General features: G+C 36.4%; 1 protein-coding gene across 13 annotated transcripts in view; it reads right to left on the bottom strand.

Moving 5' to 3' along the window:
- Nucleotides 1–20,539, bottom strand: part of ORC4 (origin recognition complex subunit 4) — a 133,711-nt gene that overhangs the window by 49,303 nt on the left and 63,869 nt on the right. For 5 of the 13 annotated variants that reach the window (XM_058300965.2, XM_058300967.2, XM_071216454.1 and 2 more), the window contains 2 exons: nt 5,142–5,218; nt 4,436–4,526 (listed from right to left, as the gene is read on the bottom strand). In XM_058300965.2, coding sequence (XP_058156948.1) covers nt 4,436–4,526; nt 5,142–5,218 — 168 coding nt within the window. Of the gene's footprint in view, nt 1–4,435; nt 4,527–5,141; nt 5,219–7,010; nt 7,107–20,539 lie in introns of all 13 variants that reach the window. The other 8 variants (XM_071216456.1, XM_071216457.1, XM_071216455.1 and 5 more) reach the window with 5 other exon arrangements.

Here is a 20,539-nt window from a genome sequence, read left to right as displayed (position 1 = left end):
GTTCTTAATCTTTTTTGTTCCACGGACACCTTTACCAGTTAGGTGGAAACCATGGATCCCTTACTAAGTCCACACTATAATGTGTATTTTACTTAATAAATGTATCACACCCACACCAACACGTTTCCACAAGAATTTTTTTTTTTTTATTTATTTCAGTTTAAGCTCACGGACCCCTGGTTAAGAACCTCTGGCCTAGAGAAAGGCTGAGAGGCTGAGAGAGAGAGGCTGGAGGCTGGATTCAGTGTAACAGCAGAGGCAGGAAAAGTGGTTCCTGAAAGGCTAGGCCCAGGGAGCAGCTCAAAGCAGAAGAGATGAGCCATGCCATGTCCTTGATCACTTACAGGTGAGCTTGAGGAGAAAGCAGCCTGGAGGAGAAGGCAAAACCCCAGATGGACAGCTGCCATCTTGCCTTTCCACACAGCAGGACTCCAGGATATGTCAGCAGCTAACCTTTGGTGAAACGCATCTCTGATAATGCCTTGATGTGGACACTATGACAGCATGGGAACTTTTAAAGTTTTAACCCTATTAAATCCCCATTATAAAAGCCAACCCATTTCTGGTAATTTTGCACTGGCAGCCTTGGACAAACATTCTCTACACCTCTGACCTCTAAATATTGGAATACTCTAAATATTGGAATACTTAAAAGTAAATTAGACAGGGAAAACTTCAGGGGAAGAGGACACATTAGGGAGCTACAGGGCTCATTCCTCTTTCAAAAACAGTGCAGAGGCAGAAATTATCTGAAACAACTGCTCCAGGGCTCCAGAGGCCAGGAGAGCACCATGCAGCATCCAGGTAAGAGCAGGACAAAGAAACTGAGAAACTGTGGTGAAGAACTGTAACTCACTGCCCATCTCCCATTTTTAAGAAGAGCATCCTCAGGTTTGGTGTGGACTTTAATGATCAGTGAGTTGACTGCAAATACAGCTGATTACTTATACAATCAACTGAGGAGACTGCCAAGACTGCCATCACAATGAGTGATGTCTCATACAACCAGCTGAAGGCCTTAAAAGGAGAAGTGTTTTCAGCCTTCAAGGAGAAAATTTCTGTCTCTACTTCAGACAGCCAACACATCCTGGGAAACTGACCGAGAAGACTTTCATCAGAGTCCCGGGTTTACAGCCTGCCCTAGTGAATTTGGAATTGTGCATCCCAACAGTTGTGTGAGACAATTTTATAAAACCTCATACTATTTTCAGATATCTCTTCTTGGTTCTATTTCCCTAGAGAACCCTAACACAGAGACCTCATTGAAATAAAAAACATTTGTATTTTAAAGGATTTCATTATGAAAGTAAAATGACAACAACCTATATAATGAGGACACATACGATTTTATTGATATGAAATAATTAGAAGAAACAAATTCAGAAATAATTAGAAGAAACAAACTCAAAGTCAGAACCTAAAGATAGGTTACCAGGGCACAGTATAGTAAACAGGGAGTTAATGATCAACTTGTACAGAGTTTCTATTCAGGATGACAGAAAAGTTTTGGAAATGGATGATGGTGAATATAGTACATTTGTGAAATATATATTTGAATGTGGTTTAAAGGGGGAAATTTTAGGTTGTATATGTGCTACCAGAATGAAAATTAAATCAGAAAAATTCCATGGGGCTGTACAACATTAGGGTAAACCTTAATGTAAACCATGTACTTCAGTTAATAATGTATCAATATTGATTCATTAACTGCAAATAAAGTATCACACTAATGCAAGATCTTAATAACAGAGGAAACTGGAGGGGAGGTGGTGCGGGGGAGTTAATATGGGCACTTTGTACTATCTGCTCAAATTTTCCCTAAAAATACATATATTTTAAAATTTAATTTACTAGTGAATGAAATGACATATGTTCATCTTCTGCATTTATTTGAAAATTAAATGTCTGCTAGCTCTAATTCATTTTTTCTAAACTTTCTCCATGCTTTTAAGGACAAATTTCTAACATGCAGTTTAAGAAAAAATTGAGTCACTAGCTATACAAAGTATATTTTTAGGACTGATGATATAAAAATCATTGAATTTCAGTTTTTCTGTTGAAATGTCATTTCTTGTTTCAAGATGTACAGTTGATTACAGAATGACAGGTCTAATGTATTGTTACTCTATATTTCATTTTCTGTTAATACTCTGATATAATTCTTCTTGAAGAATTAAAATGTTACCTAAAAATGTTGAAGTTTTCGTATGATTTTCCCCCCAAAGATAGTAAAACAATGAAATTAAAAAATAAATTATCCTTTACTGAAAAACCACCTAAGTTCATTCTGAGAGGGTTTGCAGAATTACCAATTTTTATGACCTTCGCCATTATATTTAGATAACAGTCATAAATTTTTCATATTTCTAATAAAAGATATTTCACAACATCTAGACCAGGAGAAACACATACACACAAAACCAAAACAAGTTAAGCATGGTGGTCATTACAGACCTTCTACAAATAATTCTGATTACTTCTCCCATCTAGGGCACCTCTTAGGATTGTACTTCCTTGCTCAACTGAAGTTAGGTGTGCCCATGTGACTCCCTATGGCCAATGAAATGTGAGGTGTGCTTTGTATCTCTGGGCAGGAATTTTAAGAGCTTGTCCATAATTCACCATGTTTTCTTCTCTCATCAGAGTTATTGTGGAGAACCTGCTGAGATGAACCACCATCACTTTTTCTGAATGAATGTAAGAGAGGAGCCCCTGTCCTGACCCACATGGGACATGTAGCAAGAGCAAGCAATATACACACTATTGTTGCATTAAGCCAGGAAATTTGAGGGTTTATGACAGTGCATTCTACCTTACCCAGACTGAAAAGAATAATTTATAAAGAGGGGAAGCAAAAAGCCTGTACGTGATGTTTTCCTACAAAACCCAAAATGAACAAAATCTCTTATCATTCCAAAAGGGACAAAACTTTGGCCCAAGAATTCAACCCGCAGTCATGATGTAAATAATGTGCAAAGTAATGTTTGATGTATTTAAAGTAATCTAAAAGTGTAAGAGCATGTTAGTAATAAAGTCAATTCTCTTGTAAAAACTAACCAAAATAGCACTGAAATCAAAAGCAAAGGAAAACTAAATAAAGAAAAATAAAGAAAAGAAATAATGGTTGTAGCACATAAGGAATGAACTAGAGCTAAAAGAAAAAAAAAAGGAAGAAAAATTACCTAGACCTAAATTCCTAATCTGTATGCTTCAAGCAATACTGAATATGTGAGATGACTAAAATCCTAATTTACTCATCTTAAAATAATGTAGTTAACATACACTATTTAAAAAATAAACATATTTAACTTTCATATTATTTTACACTCTTGAAAATAATATATTAGACTGAAACCTAAATTTATTGCACAGAATATGGTAGAAAACAAATTTTTATTAATACACAACCAAACCATCTAAAATTTAAATACTAATACTCCCCCATGTTGTAATTATAATTTCTCTCATATGTTGAATAGAGAATGTGAAGGATGAAAGAAAAAAGAAAGAATATATTATGTTAACTAAGCAAATATGATAAAGAGGGAATGCAGAATCACTGAGGATGTAAGTGTGTATATGAAAAAACTGCTTGTGCTATGGTTAAAAAGTAAAGAAGAAAAAATGGGGAATAAGAGAAGGCATCAGAGCGAATGTAGCTCAAGTGACTGGGCTCCCATCTACCATGTAGGAGGTCCCAGGTTTGATTCCCCGGGCCCTCTGGTGAAGGCGAGTTGGCCTGTGTGGTAAGCCGGCACAGTAAGATAATGCAACAAAGGAGACACAGAGAAGGGACAATGGGAGACAGAGCAAACCAGGTTGCTGAGGTGGCTCAAGTGACTGAGTGCCTCTTTCCTATACTGAAGGTTCCGGGATAGGTTCCAGGTACCACAAAGAGAAGACAAACAGACACAAGAGAACACAAGGTGAATGGACACAGAGAGCAGACAGCAAGTGCAAAAACACAACTGGAGGGGAGAGGGGACCTAAAAAATATATACATACATATATATTTAAAAATGAGAATGCATGATATGATTGTTCCCTAATCTATGGAACAGGGACAATAATACTTACCTTGCAGAGTAAGTATAAAGAATCAATGAGTGAATATACATAAAAGGTACAAAGTTCTCAATAAATGCTAGTTTGCTTCTTCCTACTGGCAATCTCTAATTCCTCAAAGATGAAAAAATGATGATGGGACAAACTATTGAAAATTTGTCACTAGGGGAAAAATAAGGTAAAAATGTTATGCTCAACTCAACTAAACCATCCTAACTTTATAGGGCTTTTCTAATTTTAAGAAAAAATTACAAAACAGCAAAATGTTAGTGATGAAATCATGAAAATAAAACATTTTCAATGTTGACTAAAATAAGATTCAACATCTGCCTGCCAAAGCAAAGAAATGCCAGAAATCAACAGCTTTTACCATGGTCTTTCCTGATCCTCGTGGTCCAATAATTAGTACAGAGTTACTTTCTCCATGGATAGCTGTTCTTTTTAACAGTTCAATTAAGTGTCTGAAATAACATAAACAGGTCAAAATTGAAAAAGGGAAGTTGGAATAATTTGCTCAGTAACAGTGTTTCATAAGCAGAATTTGCAAAAAACACAATAAACTGCCATTCTTTTCGTCCCTCCCTCTGGGAAACTGATTAAATATCTAAGTAGTCCCAAGCTGAAGAGTACAGGAGATTGAAGGTCAGTGCTGCCTCTCTGGAAACCTAGTAAGTTTGTATACACCTTCATCATTATGTTATAGGACAAGGATAAACAGTGGCAGCTATTAAGTTACTTAGGTTCAGAATCTAATCCTACATCTAGCACACTGGCCTTCTTACTCCACAGCTGCCTACTGGATTTTAGGGGCAAGAGGCTCAGAATTATCCCCATATTCCCACATAAGAGAAGCAAAACAAGATGAAAAGTTAAAACACTTTCTCATTATGGAAACATTTATAGCTGTTCCTCCTTCATGATATTCAGTGCTAATATATGAAAAGCAAAAAATATCTGTCTCTATAAAAATGTTTCTTAGTCTTACTTAAGGTCAAATTTGTATATAAAAATTCTTGCAAAATCCAGAGGACATATGGAGCAGGGTTCATAAAAGGCTAGTAGACAGCTAGACTTACTTATATTGTACCTGTACTCCAAAGAGGTTACTATGTGGACTTTGATGACAAAATCTTTCACGAAAAATTCTTTGGACCTGAGAAAAATAAAGTGAATAAATATAAATGAATATTACACATGCAATAATAAATGAGAAAAGTATATTTAGAATAGTCAGGATTAATTATTAACAAATCAATTAAATCCACCCTAAATACTTGTCCTCCAGAGTCATAGCACCACTTCCAAGAGTTAAAAATTAATGGTTCTTTTCTTAAGTTAAAACATGAGCTTTAGTTAACAGTATAATTTTAAAATTAGTATAATTATAAAAATGTGCTCTCATCAATATAATAAATGCTCCGTACCAATGCAAGGTGTTGGTCATGGAGTGGTTTATGGGAATTCTGAATTTTACGCATGATTATTCTGTAAACCCACCTTTCCAATAAAGAAAAAAAAGTGTAATTCAAAAAAAAATTTAATGATTCATTTTTATCTATCTCGGGTACCAGAGAATTTTGTAGCTGAGGTTTCAAGAAGAGGGAGAATTACTTATGCTAGCTATATCAGCAATATGAGAGCTATTTTAAAGCATGTGAATGAAGAATATTTCACTTGGTAAAAAACATTAGCCAAGGAACAATGACAGGAGGGAATCTAATAATACTCATGCATCACATACTCAATCTCTAGAGACTAACAAATCAAACTTCACTTAGCTCAATTTCTAACAATCTACACCGGTCATAAAAATCAGGATTCTGAAGGAATCAAAGAAGTTAAAAAGTTCATACAATTATTAAGGACCTTTGGATGCAGAACACAGTAATACTAAAAGGGCATGATTTAAGCCTAAAAAGATATCACAAGTAAACTGGAAAAAAATGATACATATAAGAAACAAACTGGAAAAAGTATTAGTTCAACATGTAAGCCAACACTCAATTATGTGGAAGACACTAAAACTAATTAGGCTATCAAGTAAAGAATGAATTTTAAAACTCTCATAAGAAGTTAAAATTAAAGTTGGTCTAGGAATGAAGGGCTTAAAACTTATTTGTGAAAAATGCTAGACATTATTTAAAAAGACAGATTATTGGAATAATTCCTTTTCTACATCTGCTATGAATGGATTTTTTATAGGGACAAAATACTTAGGGAGCTGTTTCAGATATGGACTCAAGAGCAGAAATAACACTCCAAGGTTATTTGCTTCTTTCAACTGACAATATGGGATTTATCTTCCAAGTATCCAAAAGAAAAACCTGTGTTCTCTTTTCATGAACCAGAGAATAAGCAAGTAAAATTATTCACTAGGGATAAGTTGGTGAAAACAACTTTTAAGCTTCTCCTTGGCAATATATCCTAATTTTTAAGTTTTATTATGTAAGTTCCAACTGATTAAAAAGCAATCCATCCTGAAGTAACATAATCAACACAGCAACTTAAGACATCCCCTGGAAGAGTCTTCCCTCAGGATCAACTAACAAAAGGACAAATCCCACTTGCTTAGAACTCTGGAGTACAATAGAGACTGGGGAAGGACTCCACAAATGCTGAATTGAAGACAAAGAATCATCATCTCCAAGAACAGGCAGGAGGTTTTCTGAATGGAGGTGCTATTACAGACCCCCTCTTTCTCATTCGGTCCCACGCATCTTGGGAGGTGTGCTGAGACAGTATGGCCTTGGTACCTACTGCTGCAGATGCAGACTACGGAGGCACTCACAGTTATGAGTCAGAACCCCACACATATCCAGGCATAGACATTCAAGTCCACAGAGCCTAAGAAAGGAACACAAGCCACTGAGAAGCCATATAATAAAGGGACCCGGGGGGTTGGGGGGAGTGAGAGCAGCAGCAATGTTATCAAGAGGTGTACTCACTCAATCCAGTCTCTGTTCACTGGATGACTTAAATCCAAAACAGATGGATCATTCTGGATTGACCCCATTCTGGGTCCAGGAGGGAGGCAGGATACCCTAACAGGGAAGAAAATGGAGGCAGAAAAGCTTCACAAAAGAAAACAAAAAATTGGGTGGATGGGTGGAACTGAGCTGCTGTAAGATAGAACCCCAGAACTGAAAAGTATAAGGAAAAGGAGGCACTAGTGAGGGAGAGAATGGAAACATACCATACAAACTAGAGAGAAAACACTACACAAAACTAAAGAAAGGGAAGTGGATGTTGCTCAAGTGATAGGGTCTCCATCTACCATATGGGAGGACCTGCGTTCAATCCCTGGGGCCTCCTGGTGAAAAAGAAGAAGAGAAAAGTGTGCCTGTGCAGCGAGCCAGTACCTGCACTGTGAGCCAAAGCAAGATGATGATGCAACAAGAGAGAGACAAAGGGGAGAGTCAAGGTGTAGCACAGCAGAGACTAAGAACTGAGGTAACGTAATTGACAGGGAATCTCTACCCACATCAGAGGCTCCCAGGATCAAATCCTGGTAAATCCTAGAGGAGAAAGACAAGAGAAGACAAAAAGAGAAATAGATATAGAAAATCACACAGGGAATGGACACAGACAGCAAAAACAACAGGATGGGGAGGGGGAGGGAAAGGAAATAAAAGTAACAACTACAAAGAAACAAACCAAAGAGAACAAATCAATATTTCCAGAGAAGAAACAGAGGAAATGAAGCTTCCTCTCAGAGGAGAAATAACTGCACAAAGAGTGCAATCCTAAAAACTATACCACATATCCAGGACAAGAAACAGATGGAGAAGAGCTTAGAAAATCTGAACAAATAAACACAGGCAACTCTAAAGGTCCATAATATGTTGGACAAAATATTAAAGAAGAGACAACACAAAGCCAACCAACAATAAGACCCTGGACAAGAGGGAGAAACTGACCTACAACATCAAAAATAATCAGATGAGAGGATTGTGGGAAGAACAGTGACAGACTAATAGGCAGAGCTGAATGCTCTCACAAAAACAATGGAGAAAGAGCCAAAGCTGTCCAAGGAACCTGCTTTGGGGTTCAGCAGACTATGACAGTGCTACACAACTCCCAGGAGGGTGAGGGACCAAGAGATGAAAAGCTGAAATGACAAAAGTGAGTTACCAAGACCACACAGCAGCTGGGAAAGGCCCTCCATCCCTAAGATATTAAGCTGTGGTAAAACCACTGGCTCACTATAGCCAACTGAGAGGGAAAAAGACATCTTTTTCCCTGTCAGCTGTTTCAAGAAAAAAGAGGGGGGAAGTTGGGGTGCTTTTCTTTCGTGAGTTTGGTCAGTAGAGCCCACTTTGAATCTCCAATCTAGAGATTCAACACAGGAACAGAAGAAAGCTGAGACTGAAACACATCTGTGAAAAGGTATGCTGGCCAGTGCCATGTGCTGGCTAATCTGGAAACTGCACGGACAAAAACTGTTCAAGCTCTCATTATCCAACCTCTGGGAGAAAATCTGTGCAACACTAGTGAGTCCCTGGACCGATTTTGAAAACTTAAACTGGGCAATTTTAAAGACTGAGAATAAGTTGAATCAAATATCAAAGAAAAGCTGTGGAAAAAGAAAAAAAAAAAAAAAACTACAGAGGAGAGAAATATATTAGCCATCACAGTAACTACACAAACATACTCAGATGCCTAAACAGCAAAAAATTACAAGCCATACTAGGAAACAGGAAGAGATGGCCCAGCCAAAAGAACAAACCAACTATCCTGAAGACATACAGGATTTAATACAATTCATCATTAATTATCACGCAACTCTTCTAAATCACTTCAAAAAATTTAAAGAAAATATGACAAAAGTATAAATATATTAACTAGACAAGAAAGTGTGGAAGGGGTAGGGAGTAGATCATATGCAAATTGTCTACATTTTTTCTGTAACATTTATGTAACCTAAGTATCTTAAAAAAATTTTTTTTTTAGTATTTAAAAAAAAATGGTACCTAGGATTAAAAAAAAAAAACCAAACAGGCACTGGGAGAACATAAAGAACACTTTGAAAGCTCGCAAAGAAAAATAGCAGACCTTATGGGAATGAAAGACACAATGGATGAGATTAAAAATATATTAGCGGTACGTAAGAGCAGATATGATTTGCCTGGAGACAGAATTAGTGATTCTGAAGACTGAACATCTGAACTAGAAAAGAAAAGAGAATAGTAAAAATGGAAAGGAGTCTCAGGGAATTTAATGGCCAGGCAAAATTTTCATTACTGGTAATCCAGAAGGAGAGGAGAATAGAAAAGGGCCAGAAAGAATATTTGAGGAAATAGTGACTAAATACCTTCCAACCCTTAAAAAGGACTTAAATATCAATATCCAAGAAAGACAATGCACCCCAAACAGAATAAATCTGAACAGACCTACCCTGAGACAACTATTATTCAGATTGGCAAATACCAGAGATAAAGACTGGATTCTGGAAGCAAGAGAAAGGGAAAGCATCACATACAAGGGAAATTTGGTAAGATTAAGTGCTGATCACTCATCAGACATCATGGAGGAGAGAAAGTGGTAGGATAAATTTAAGTACTGAAAAAAGAAAAACTGCCAGTCAAGAATTCTGTATCTGACAAAGCTGTCTTTCAAAAATGAGGTGAGTTCAAAGTCTTCACAGACAAACAAAAACTGACAGAGTATGTTACCAAAAGACCAGATTTGCAAGAGATACTAAAGGGGGTGCTGCAGCCTAAAAGGAAAAAAACAAGGGCAAGAGATTTAGAGAAGAGTTTAGAAATTAAGATTATTAGGAAGGGTAAATAAACTGAAGGATAAGAAGACAGACAATGGAACAATATGACAACAGAGAGCCAAAGGACAAAATGGAGAAAACAATTTGAAGTTTTCAAATGGCTCTTTACATCTATCTAATTAATCCTGAAATATGGAAATAAGACCTTTCTTGTGCAAGAACACTCCAGAAGGTGACACAGAGGATAAAAAGACTAAATTATCTGCAGAAGTAACAGATTTCTCACCAAAGTCAATTCCTCACTATGACTTTGAAAATGATTGTTGCTGTTTGTGCAGTTATTGCTGAAAAATAGGAGACAGCTTCAACAAATAAAACAATGGTTATTGTGTCTGCTTCTGAGACTGTAGAGCCTATAAATGAAAAGGAAGATGGTGTTCCAATACCATATGGCTCTGTTTTTATCAAAACCTGATAAAGGAAAATGCATGGCATGAATTATTTGAGTCTTTATTGATTACCATTTTAAGTTTAGACATAGGAACATTTATTCTACAGAAAAAGGGTAAAACTCCTATTTGTAAGGTTAAGTTTTTCAGATGAAGCACACAGATCTAAATGGTAGCATTATGCTTTGATAAGTTATCGTTTATACTTAAGATTATAATTCTGAGCAAAATATTTTTGACAAACTTAATTTAATCCAAATATATGAATGGATAAATTTTTTTTTATTATACCCCCTTGTGGCATTTTTTTTTTTTGCGTGCTGTCTGCTCTCTGTGTCTATTTGCTGTGCTTTCTTCTATGTCTGTATTTATTTATTTAATCCCCACCCCCCACCCCTCGCGACTTGCTTGCTGTCTGCTCTCTGTGTCCATTTGCTGCAAGCTCTTCTGTGTTTTGGCTTGTCTCCCTGCATCACCTTGGTGAGTCGGCTCTCCGTGGCACTTGTGGGCTGTGCGGTGCTCTGCACCAGGCGGGTGAGCCTGCCTTCACAAGGAGGCCCCAGGATGCGAATCCAGGGCGAACCCAGGGCCTCCCATATGGTAGACAGGAGCCCAACTGGTTGAGCCACAGCCACTTCCCATGAAAGGATATATGTTAAAGACAAAACTTATAAAGCAAATTCTTGAATAGTGAATAACTTGGTCAATGTTATTAAAATGTTGACTCATTGACTTATTTTATGATAAAAGACATAAATGATTGTTTTCTTTCTTAGAAACATACTTCTATCTCTAGTCACTCTAAAGTTTTCCTTGCTTATGTGGAGTAAGTCTATCACAAGACTTAAAGATTTTTAATATTCATTATAATCCAAAGTTGTAGGTAGCTCTTTTTTGTCTTTCTATATATTTTTTAGTATTACATTAAAAAAATATGAGGTCCCCATATAACCCCACCCCCGTCACCCCACTCCTACCCCATAACAACAATCTCCTCCATCATCATGAGACATTCACTGCATTTAGTGAATACATCTCAGAGCACCGCTGCACCTCATGGTCAATGGTCCACATCATAGTCCACACTCTGCCATGTTTCACCCAGTGGGCCATGGGAGGACACATAATGTCCGGCAACTGTCCCTATAGCATCACCCAGGACAACTCCAAGTCCCAAAAACGCCCCCACATCTCATCTCTTCCTCCCATTCCTTACCCCCAGCAGCCACCATGGCAACCTTAAAGGCATGGAAAATGTGAACATCATGAAGTTTCTCTTAACTCTGATTTGGGCTTAAGGTTTTGGCTGTAAAGAAGGTATAACAACAGTAGTTTTCTTCTTCAGTATTTGTTAGATGTGTGAAATACTGATAAATGTAACAATGACGGCTTTATTTTTTAGATTACCACTGTAGGTAGGTTAATTCTTACCACAAGTGAGTCTTTTTAAATGTGTATTTTTTTAATGAGTGGCTTTTAAAGGTACATCACCATAAATTGTACTGCTACATTTAAAATAAATAGGAGATGATGTGGGAGGGGGAGAGGGTACACGGGAATCCCTCATACTTTTGATGTAACTTTTCTATAATTTAAAACTTCTTTAAAAATAAAAAAATAAAAAAATAAAATATTTTTAAAAATAATCAGATGCCTAGACACCAGCAAAGTATTTAAAAACCATACCAAGAAACAGGAAGATAAGGTTCAGTCAGGGGTACATATTAAAACTTCAGGAGACAGAGACTTTGGAACAACTAAACAAAGTTGTTCAAACAAATCTCCTGAATCAAGCCAAGGAGATGGAAGGAAAATATGGATAGAGGTAAAGGATATTAAGAAGACAATGTGTGAGCATGAAGAAAAATTTTAAAGTTCAAAAAGAAACACAGGGGAGTGCATATAGTTCAAGTGGTTGAGTCCCTGCTTCCCATGTATGAGGACCTGGGTTCGACCCCCAGTATCTCCTAAACAAACAAACAAAATGAAAAAAACAACTCTCATTGGGGAGCAGATGGAGCTCAATGGTTGAGTGCCTGCTTCCCAAGTACCAGGTCCCATGTTTAATCCCCTGTACCTCCTTAAAAAAAAAAAAAAAATTAGAGGCATGCAACAGCAGATTTGAACAGAGAGAAGAAAAAATCAGTGAACTAGAGTACAGAACAATAGAAATCATGCAGTTATAAGAAAAGGTAGAGAAAAAATAGATATAATTGAGGAGCACCTCAGGGATTACAGTAAAAGCACAAAGTGCATAAATAAATTCATCATGAGTATCCCAGAAGGAGAAAAAAAGGAAAAAGGGGAAGAAAGAATATGTGAGGAAGTAATAATTGAAAAATTTGCAACTCTTATGAAAGATATACATGTCCAAGGAGTGTAATTTATTCCAAACAGAATAAATCTTAATAGATGAACTCCAAGACAAATAATAATCAGAATGTCAAATGCCAAAGATAAAGAATTCTGAAAGCAGGAAGAGAAAAATTACTTGTCATATACAAGGGATCCTCAATATGGTTAAGGGCTGACTTCTCATTAGCAACCATGGAGGTAAGAAAGCAGTGGTATAATAAATTATAGATCCTGAAAGTGAAAAACTCCTAGCCCCAAATTATCTGGCAAAACAGTCCATTAAAAATGATGGAGAATTTAAAATGTTCAGACAAATAAAAATAGAGACAGACTGTTAACAAAAGACTGGCCCTACAAGAATTATTAAAGTAAGTTCTGCAAGTTGAAAGGAAAAGACAGAAAGGAGTGGTTTGGAGTAATATGAAGAAATGAAGATCTTCAATAAAGGCAACTAAAAAGGAAATGCAAAACCAAACAGTACTTATTATTCTCAATATACAAATCTACTCTTTAATTCCTATAAGTAAGAATACAATAAAAAAGAAAAAGGCATATTTCCTAATAATGGATGCGCAAAATATAAAAAGAAATTGTGGGACAAAACAACATAAAAGAGGGGAAACAGGGATATGAGAGTAGAGGGCATATATGCTATTGAAGGTAAGTTGAACTCTTCTCAAATTAGTAGCTTCTAGATATAGGTTGTTAACACAAAATTCCAGGGTAACCACAAAGAAAGTATCTTAAAAATACAAAAGAACAAGACAAAGATGCCCACTGTCACCACTGTTTTTCTATATTGTGCTAGAGGTTCTAGCTAGAGCAATTACACTAGGTAAAGGGGAAAAAAGGCACCCAAATAAGAAAGAAAGAAGTAAAACCTTCACTATTCACTGTTATGATCCTGTATCTAGAATCTTCTTAAAAATCCACAGCAAAGCTAATAGAATAGGCTAGTTCAGCAAAGTGGTGGGATACAAGATTAATTCACAAAAATCAATAGTGCTTCTCTACACTACTGATGTGCAATCTAAGGAGGAAACGGGAAAAAAATTCCATTTGTAATAGCAACTAAAACAATCAAATATTTACAAATAAACTTAACCAAGGATATAAAGGACTTGTATTCAGAAAACTACATTGCTTAAAAGAAAATGAAGAAAACATTCGTGTTCATGGATTGGAAGACTAAATATCGTTAAGATGTCAATTCTACCAAAACTGATTTACAGATTCAATGCAATCCCAATAAAAATACCAACAACCTTTTTTTTCAGAAATGTGAAAAAAACAATTATCAAATTTATTTCGAAAGGTAAAGGGTCTCAAATAGCCAGAAAGTTCTTAAAAATGAAGAATGAATTTGGAGGACTCTCATTTCCAGACTAAAGTATATTAATTAGCTACATTGTTAATGGCATAAAGACAGAGACACTGACCAATGGAACTGAATCAAGAACTCAAGAAATAGACCCTCACATCTAGAGTCAAATAATTTTTGACAAGGCAGTCAAGTCCTACCAGCCGGGCCAGAACAGTCTATTCAACAAACGGTGCTGGGAGAAATGGACAGTCATATACAAAAGAAAGAGGACCCATATATCACACTGTATATAAAAATTAACTCAAAATGGATCAAGGACCTAAATATAAAAGCAACAAACATAAAACTCCTAGAAGAAAATGTAGGAAAACATCTTTAAAATCTTGTGGTAGGTGGTAGTTTATTTTTTAATTTTTCTTTTTCAAGACTCTTTCGAGCACATAAATGTTACGTAAAATATATAAGGTATTCATCAACACCAACCCTCATTAATGTGGTACATTTGTTACAAGTGATGAACAAATATAGAAGCATCGCTACTAACTATGGATTACAGAGTACGTTACAGTTTAACTTTGCCTTGTACAATTTTATAGGTTATGACAAAATATATAATGGCTTGTATCCATCACTGCAATGTCATGCAGGACAACTCCAATGTCCTGAAAATGCCTCCATATTGCACCTATTCTTCCCTCTACCATCCCTCAGAACCTCTGGTGGCTACTACCTTTATATCAATGATTAAGAGTTCTTCCAGTGCTAGAATAATAATAAGTATGTAGTAGAATATTAATTAGTTTACTTTAGTACGTTGTTCATTTCCCAATCTTGAGGATCTGGGGATGGTGATGCCCATTCTGCTTCTAATTGAGAGGGAGCTTAGATTCCATGTGGCAGATGGATGGAACTATCTTGCTTGCAGTTGCAGACGGTGGTAGTTTCTTAAACCTTACACCCAACTCATGAGCAACAAAAGAAAAAATAGATAAATGGGGCCTCCTCAAAATTCAGCACTTTTGCACCTCAAAGGAATTTATCAAAAGGGTGAAAAGGCAGCCAATGAAATGGGAGAAAATATTTGGCAACCACATATCCAACAAAGGTTTAATATCCATGATACATAAAGAGATCATACAACTCAATTCAAAGACAAACTACCCAATTTAAAAATGGGCAAAGAATTGAAAAAAACCGATTGTACAAATGGCAAAGAAATATATGAAAAAACATTTAACATCACTAACAGTTAGGGAAATGCAAATCAAAACTACAATGAGATATTATTCCACACCCATTAGATTGGCTGCTTTTAAAAAGTCAGAAAACTGTGAGTGTTGGAGAGGATGTGGAGAGATAGGAATGCTTATTCACCGTTGATGGGAATGTAGAATGATACAGCCACTTACAGGACTGTTTGGGAGATCCTAAGAATGTTGAATATAGACTTGCCATGTTACCTGGAAATACCATTACTAGGAATATACGTAGAAGAACTGAGAACAGAGACACAAGCAGACATTTGCACACCAATGTTCATAGCAGCATTATTTGTGACAATTTTGGATACAACCCAGTTGTCCAACAACTGATGAATAGATAAACAAATTGTGGTGTATGCACATGATGGCATACTTTGCAGAAGAAGAAATTAAGTCATGAAGCATATGACAACATGGAATAACCTGGAGGACATTATGTTGAGTGAAGCAAGCCAGACACAAAAGGACTTCTATCGTATGATTGTGCTTTTATGAACTAAATATATTGCATAGACTCATGGAGTTAAAAATTAGAATATAGGTCACCAGAAAACAGGAGGGTAGAGAATGGAATGCTCAGGGATAATCTGTGCAGAAATGGTAAGAAGGTTGTTAAAATCAGAAAGGGATATATGCCTAGCACAAGCAGAGATGAAAGACCCCTTAACCAATCCCCTTTATCAAGTTGATGATCAGTTATATTGCAAAACTGTGTAAACTGGAATAGTGTAATGGAATGTTATTTTGACAGTGTTTATTGATACACAGAATTCATCTAAAGTGTATTTTGTATAGTCACAGTTGTGCATTCAGCATTTCAATCATTAGAGCATTTTCATTATTTCAATAATAACAAACAAGAATATTCTTCACCTCTCAATCTGTGTTTCCCTTGCTATACACAGCTGCTATTTTTTACTATTTTTGCACAATTATTTATTTATTTAGCAGTTTTGAGATATATTAATATATTTTATTTTGACCAGAATTTTTATCAAGGTGTTAAAAAGAACTTCCCGTTTTCTATCAATAGCTTACTCCTGAACCTCAAGTCTAAGTATACTCCTGAAAAGTAACTCAGTATATATAAGTGTTAAATGTCTGTCTAAACTGCTCAATAGTATCTAACGCAGTTACACTGCTCAAGTATTCCTAACTGGTTGCTGGTTACTAATAATAGTGTTTCCAAGAATGAGTTTGCATATTAAAAGCAACACTAATTCCAGAGAAGACCTTAAAATAAGTAAAAATCAGAGACGTGAAATGATGGAGTGTGGAGACAGCCAAAACAAAGGAGTGTGAATTATGTCAAATTAATGAGTTTTATGTTACTGTTGGCATGTCTTAACTCTTTTTGTGTTTGTGTGTTTTTTCGGTGTATATTTTCATGCCTCTGGATAGTAATATTAATAAACTAACAAATTAAAATTCTTAAAAGAGTTCTATTCAAATTGTTAAAAGTTAAAGGGGTGCTCATATAGGTAAATAAATACTCGTGAAGCCCAAATCAGAGAATCCAAACAGAATAAAACATCACATAAATGTGAATAAAGAAACTGTTTAAAGGAAAGAAACTAAAAAGTTTACCTCAAATTCTTCCATAATCTTTCTACAGCCCATTGTGTCCCAAGGGTCTTCTCCTAAATTTGACTGAATTCCAGTGACTCATAGTACCAGATGAGGAAACTACAGGGATGGGCTGGGTATGGAAAGATAGGGAAGATGTGTTCAACCTACAATTCTGTGTACTAGGCCTGGAAATTAAAATGGTAGGGACATGGGAGATATTACATAATAAACCTTGTTTTGTATAATCTGTCTTGTAATTCCCCAATTAAATTTTAATAATTTTTGAGATGACAAAAATAATCCAATGTCCAACTTTAAGTAAATAAAAAGTCCTTGATATGTAGGAAAAGATCTTTTCTAAATTATGATTTTAAAAAAACACAATTGTAATATATATATTCCAGAACTTGGCAGTCAGTATATTTTTTTTAAGGTTATTCACAAGTTTAGAATTTTATTAAAGAAAAACGAGGTTTTAGCCTCCTGTGGAGGAAGGATGAAAAAAGATCATCTCTTACATAAACTATAATGGTTTCAATTTCATTTAGCTTTAGTATAATCTCCTTAGGTTTAAAGGATACTAACAAAATAAATTAGCATTATATGTATTAAATATTTAAGATGAAAATTGTAAGTTTTTGGCTAATGCAATTATTACAAACCTCTTTTAAAAATGTTTTAGCCTAAGTTGAAATAATTTTTTTTTAATTCACAAAACAGAATGAGGGATATGAGACTTAAATGGATATGGAAAGAAGTAAAAGGTTTGTGGAAGTGAATTCATAGTCAATGCAGATGAAAATTTGATGTTTGTTGTTAGTTTTCATGAAACCAGGGTGGAAATATGTAAAACAAGCTTGAATGAAGATAAGATTAAGTAAGGGAATGTTTTCTAAAAGTGAAATTTGTCTGGAGAAGAAGTTAACTATAGCCTGTGCAGTCATGGTTGGTTATAGGAAGTTTGCAAAAGTATTTCTAAAATGAAAAATTTAAATGGCTAATTCCAGAAAGCTGTTATTAAATAGAAACCTCAATTTATGTTGATAACAAAAAATAACTTCTTAACAGGGAAACCTGACAGAGGTCACCTCAATCTGCATAATAGAGTGGTGCTAGGGAGAAGACATCTTGATTTGACTGGGAATCCTATGTTTTCATAAAATAATGGAGAAAGTAGTTTTCCTATACTGCTAAAGTAAAAAACCTATGAATTAATGTAATCATGCTAGAGGTGCACAAGTAAAAAGAAAAGAACTAAAAATAGTTAAGCTGATTTAATGTGTGATAAACTACATTGGAATTATTTAGAAAGTGTGTAAAAATTAAGAGATAGATGTCAGTATTGTCAAACTCTTGTGCATTCAAACCAGGTCTCCAGTACCCTGCATGGTGCCTCTCCATTTGAGTCACTGGCTAGGGTGGTCACTACAATCCCTAAAATAATAAAAGGATGTACCACATCTGTGGACATGGTTCCTGAAGTGGATGGAAAATATGATGCCACCTCAGACTCCTGTAGCAGCCAGTTACGGCTTGATATGTCCACATTTACAATGGATGCTGCATCCAGACTGGCTCTATTTCATAGGTTTGAAGGGTGTTATGCAACAGGCTGGTGAAACACTGAAGTTTCCCTTCAAAGGTGAATGGTGCTGCAGCATGCTGGCTGTGAGAGTGATATATGAATTGGAGCAACAACTACCAGAGTAATGTAAGTCGAACCTAAACAGACACAATAGGCATTATGGTCTGCTCCCATGGAGAGACAACATGTATGGTATTGCAAACCTGGAGCTTAGATCTATTAATTGCAGCTCAAAAAGGAATCTGTTCATTGATCAGTACTTATTAGTATTAAGTACTGTACCTATATACTTGATGAATATGATAGTATCTCTTCTATCTTAGATCATATGCAGAGGGATACTGAACATGTTAAAAGTCTTTATAAACTTAGTTCATTTTCTAACTAATTAATGAACGTCCCTATAAAAAATAGCTCTCTTAAATATTGTCTTTAGTTTGCTTGCCATATGCTTATCCTGCTGCTGCCTATATTGTCTTTGTAAATTTATGTCTAGGGCTGTGCCTCTCCTCATGCCTCTCCTAGCTACCTAGGCATAACCACCACTGTAGGAACTGGGGGTGGCAGCTTCCTAGACAGCGTTTGAAACTTACAAGATCAATCCCATGAGCTTCAGGAGGAAGAAGCCCTGGAGGCACCTGGCCTTTCTCATTCCCATGGTCCAGTATGTCATGGCTACCCCCCTTTTGGTATGCTTACCATTTTCTTTATCCTTTTAGTACGACCATATATCTTCAAAATTCTAACTTAAGTTTATTTCTTTCAGAATCAAAACCTTCCAGAGTAAGGTATTAACTAAATGGGAATTTCATGCAATTCTAACCATGGTGCCAGACACACCTTCCCTCAGCCTCAATAAAATAGCTACTGACTTTCACCCCTATCAGGTAGGGAACTGCTGCTCCTAACCAGCAGGATACAGCCACAGAAGAATGACCAGCACCCTTCAGGTACCCCTTAATAATAAGGGTGTAAACTCTTGGGGCAGCGGGGGGGAGAGTTGAGGCAGGTTAGCACTGGAAAAAGGGGAGGCAACAGGTCAGAATGAAGCTTGCCAAAGACCCTGGTAACAAGGTCCAGTTTGAAAGTCCCAGACTCACAGAAAGGCCTCCACATTGTTTCTGTGGAAGCTAACAGGTGAAGGCAGAAAGGCAACCACTAAGGACAACAAATAGCGGGGTCCCTATGTGTGTCTATGTGGACTCTCCTTATGCCTAAACTAACTTTTGAGGTCACTGTAGAAAACTGAATTTAGACGGGGAAAATGTATGGTATGGGACGCCTCCTCATAGGACTCCCCACCTAGTATTTTGTTATCTACTAATGGAAATGTTGCTTGTATACTTTTAGACCCCTTGTTTCCCATAAAGCATTTTACTTTTTACTTGTAATGCCGTAGCCAATACCTTTCTACAGTGGGCTTCAGCAATAACGAGGCCATCAAACCCTTGTTGGGTGTGCACAGACTTACCATCCTTGGGTGCTACTGGCCTTCTCTGGACCGTAACTCCTGCAAATTGGACAGCATGGAACATCTTGCTGGCAAGGCAGAATACAACCCACTGAAAGGTTTGAAAGAACTTCTCATTTAAGACTAAGATTCAGCTGCCGTCTTTCAATGACACTCATAATCATATATATTTTCCCTTGTACGGAACAAGTGAATAAACCCAGGCCTTTATTAGGATATGCAGTATATGCTGGTTTAGGATGAGTAATGGCTGAGTCTGTCACCCTAGATTGCATCACCCCTGTCTGCATGGAACTGCAAGAGGGAATAGGTGATGTGGGGTGGATGCCCCGAGTTGTGTAATTTTACTATCAAGACTAGATGTGCAGTAAAGTGTGCCCCCTGGTGGTTCTACCCATGGGCTGTTTTTGTGCCAGGTGGAGCAGTAATTGTTACTGAAAAACACATAACGGTTTTAGCCAACCACACTGCTCAAGTCCTTAATGACTCCAAAGCAGTAATTTCCCTACTAAATGATGAACCTACCCACCTACAAAACATAGTTTTACAAAATAGGATGGCTTTAGGTATTCTTACTGCATCACAAGGTGGGACCTGAGCATTCATTAACTTTCAATGTTGTATATATATGTGACTCCTATTATTCTGTCATCTTTTAGACTGTTGCTATGGAACGTAGATTCAATGCTTGTCTAATGGTTAACATAGATTGCTACATGGGGGTATATTGGGGGACCCAG

This window comes from Dasypus novemcinctus, chromosome 7 (genome assembly GCF_030445035.2).
Source record: "Dasypus novemcinctus isolate mDasNov1 chromosome 7, mDasNov1.1.hap2, whole genome shotgun sequence".
In the NCBI taxonomy this organism is placed as follows: Eukaryota; Metazoa; Chordata; class Mammalia; order Cingulata; family Dasypodidae; genus Dasypus; species Dasypus novemcinctus.
Note: the sequence above shows the minus strand (reverse complement) of the source record. Positions and strands in the feature narration are given on the sequence as shown.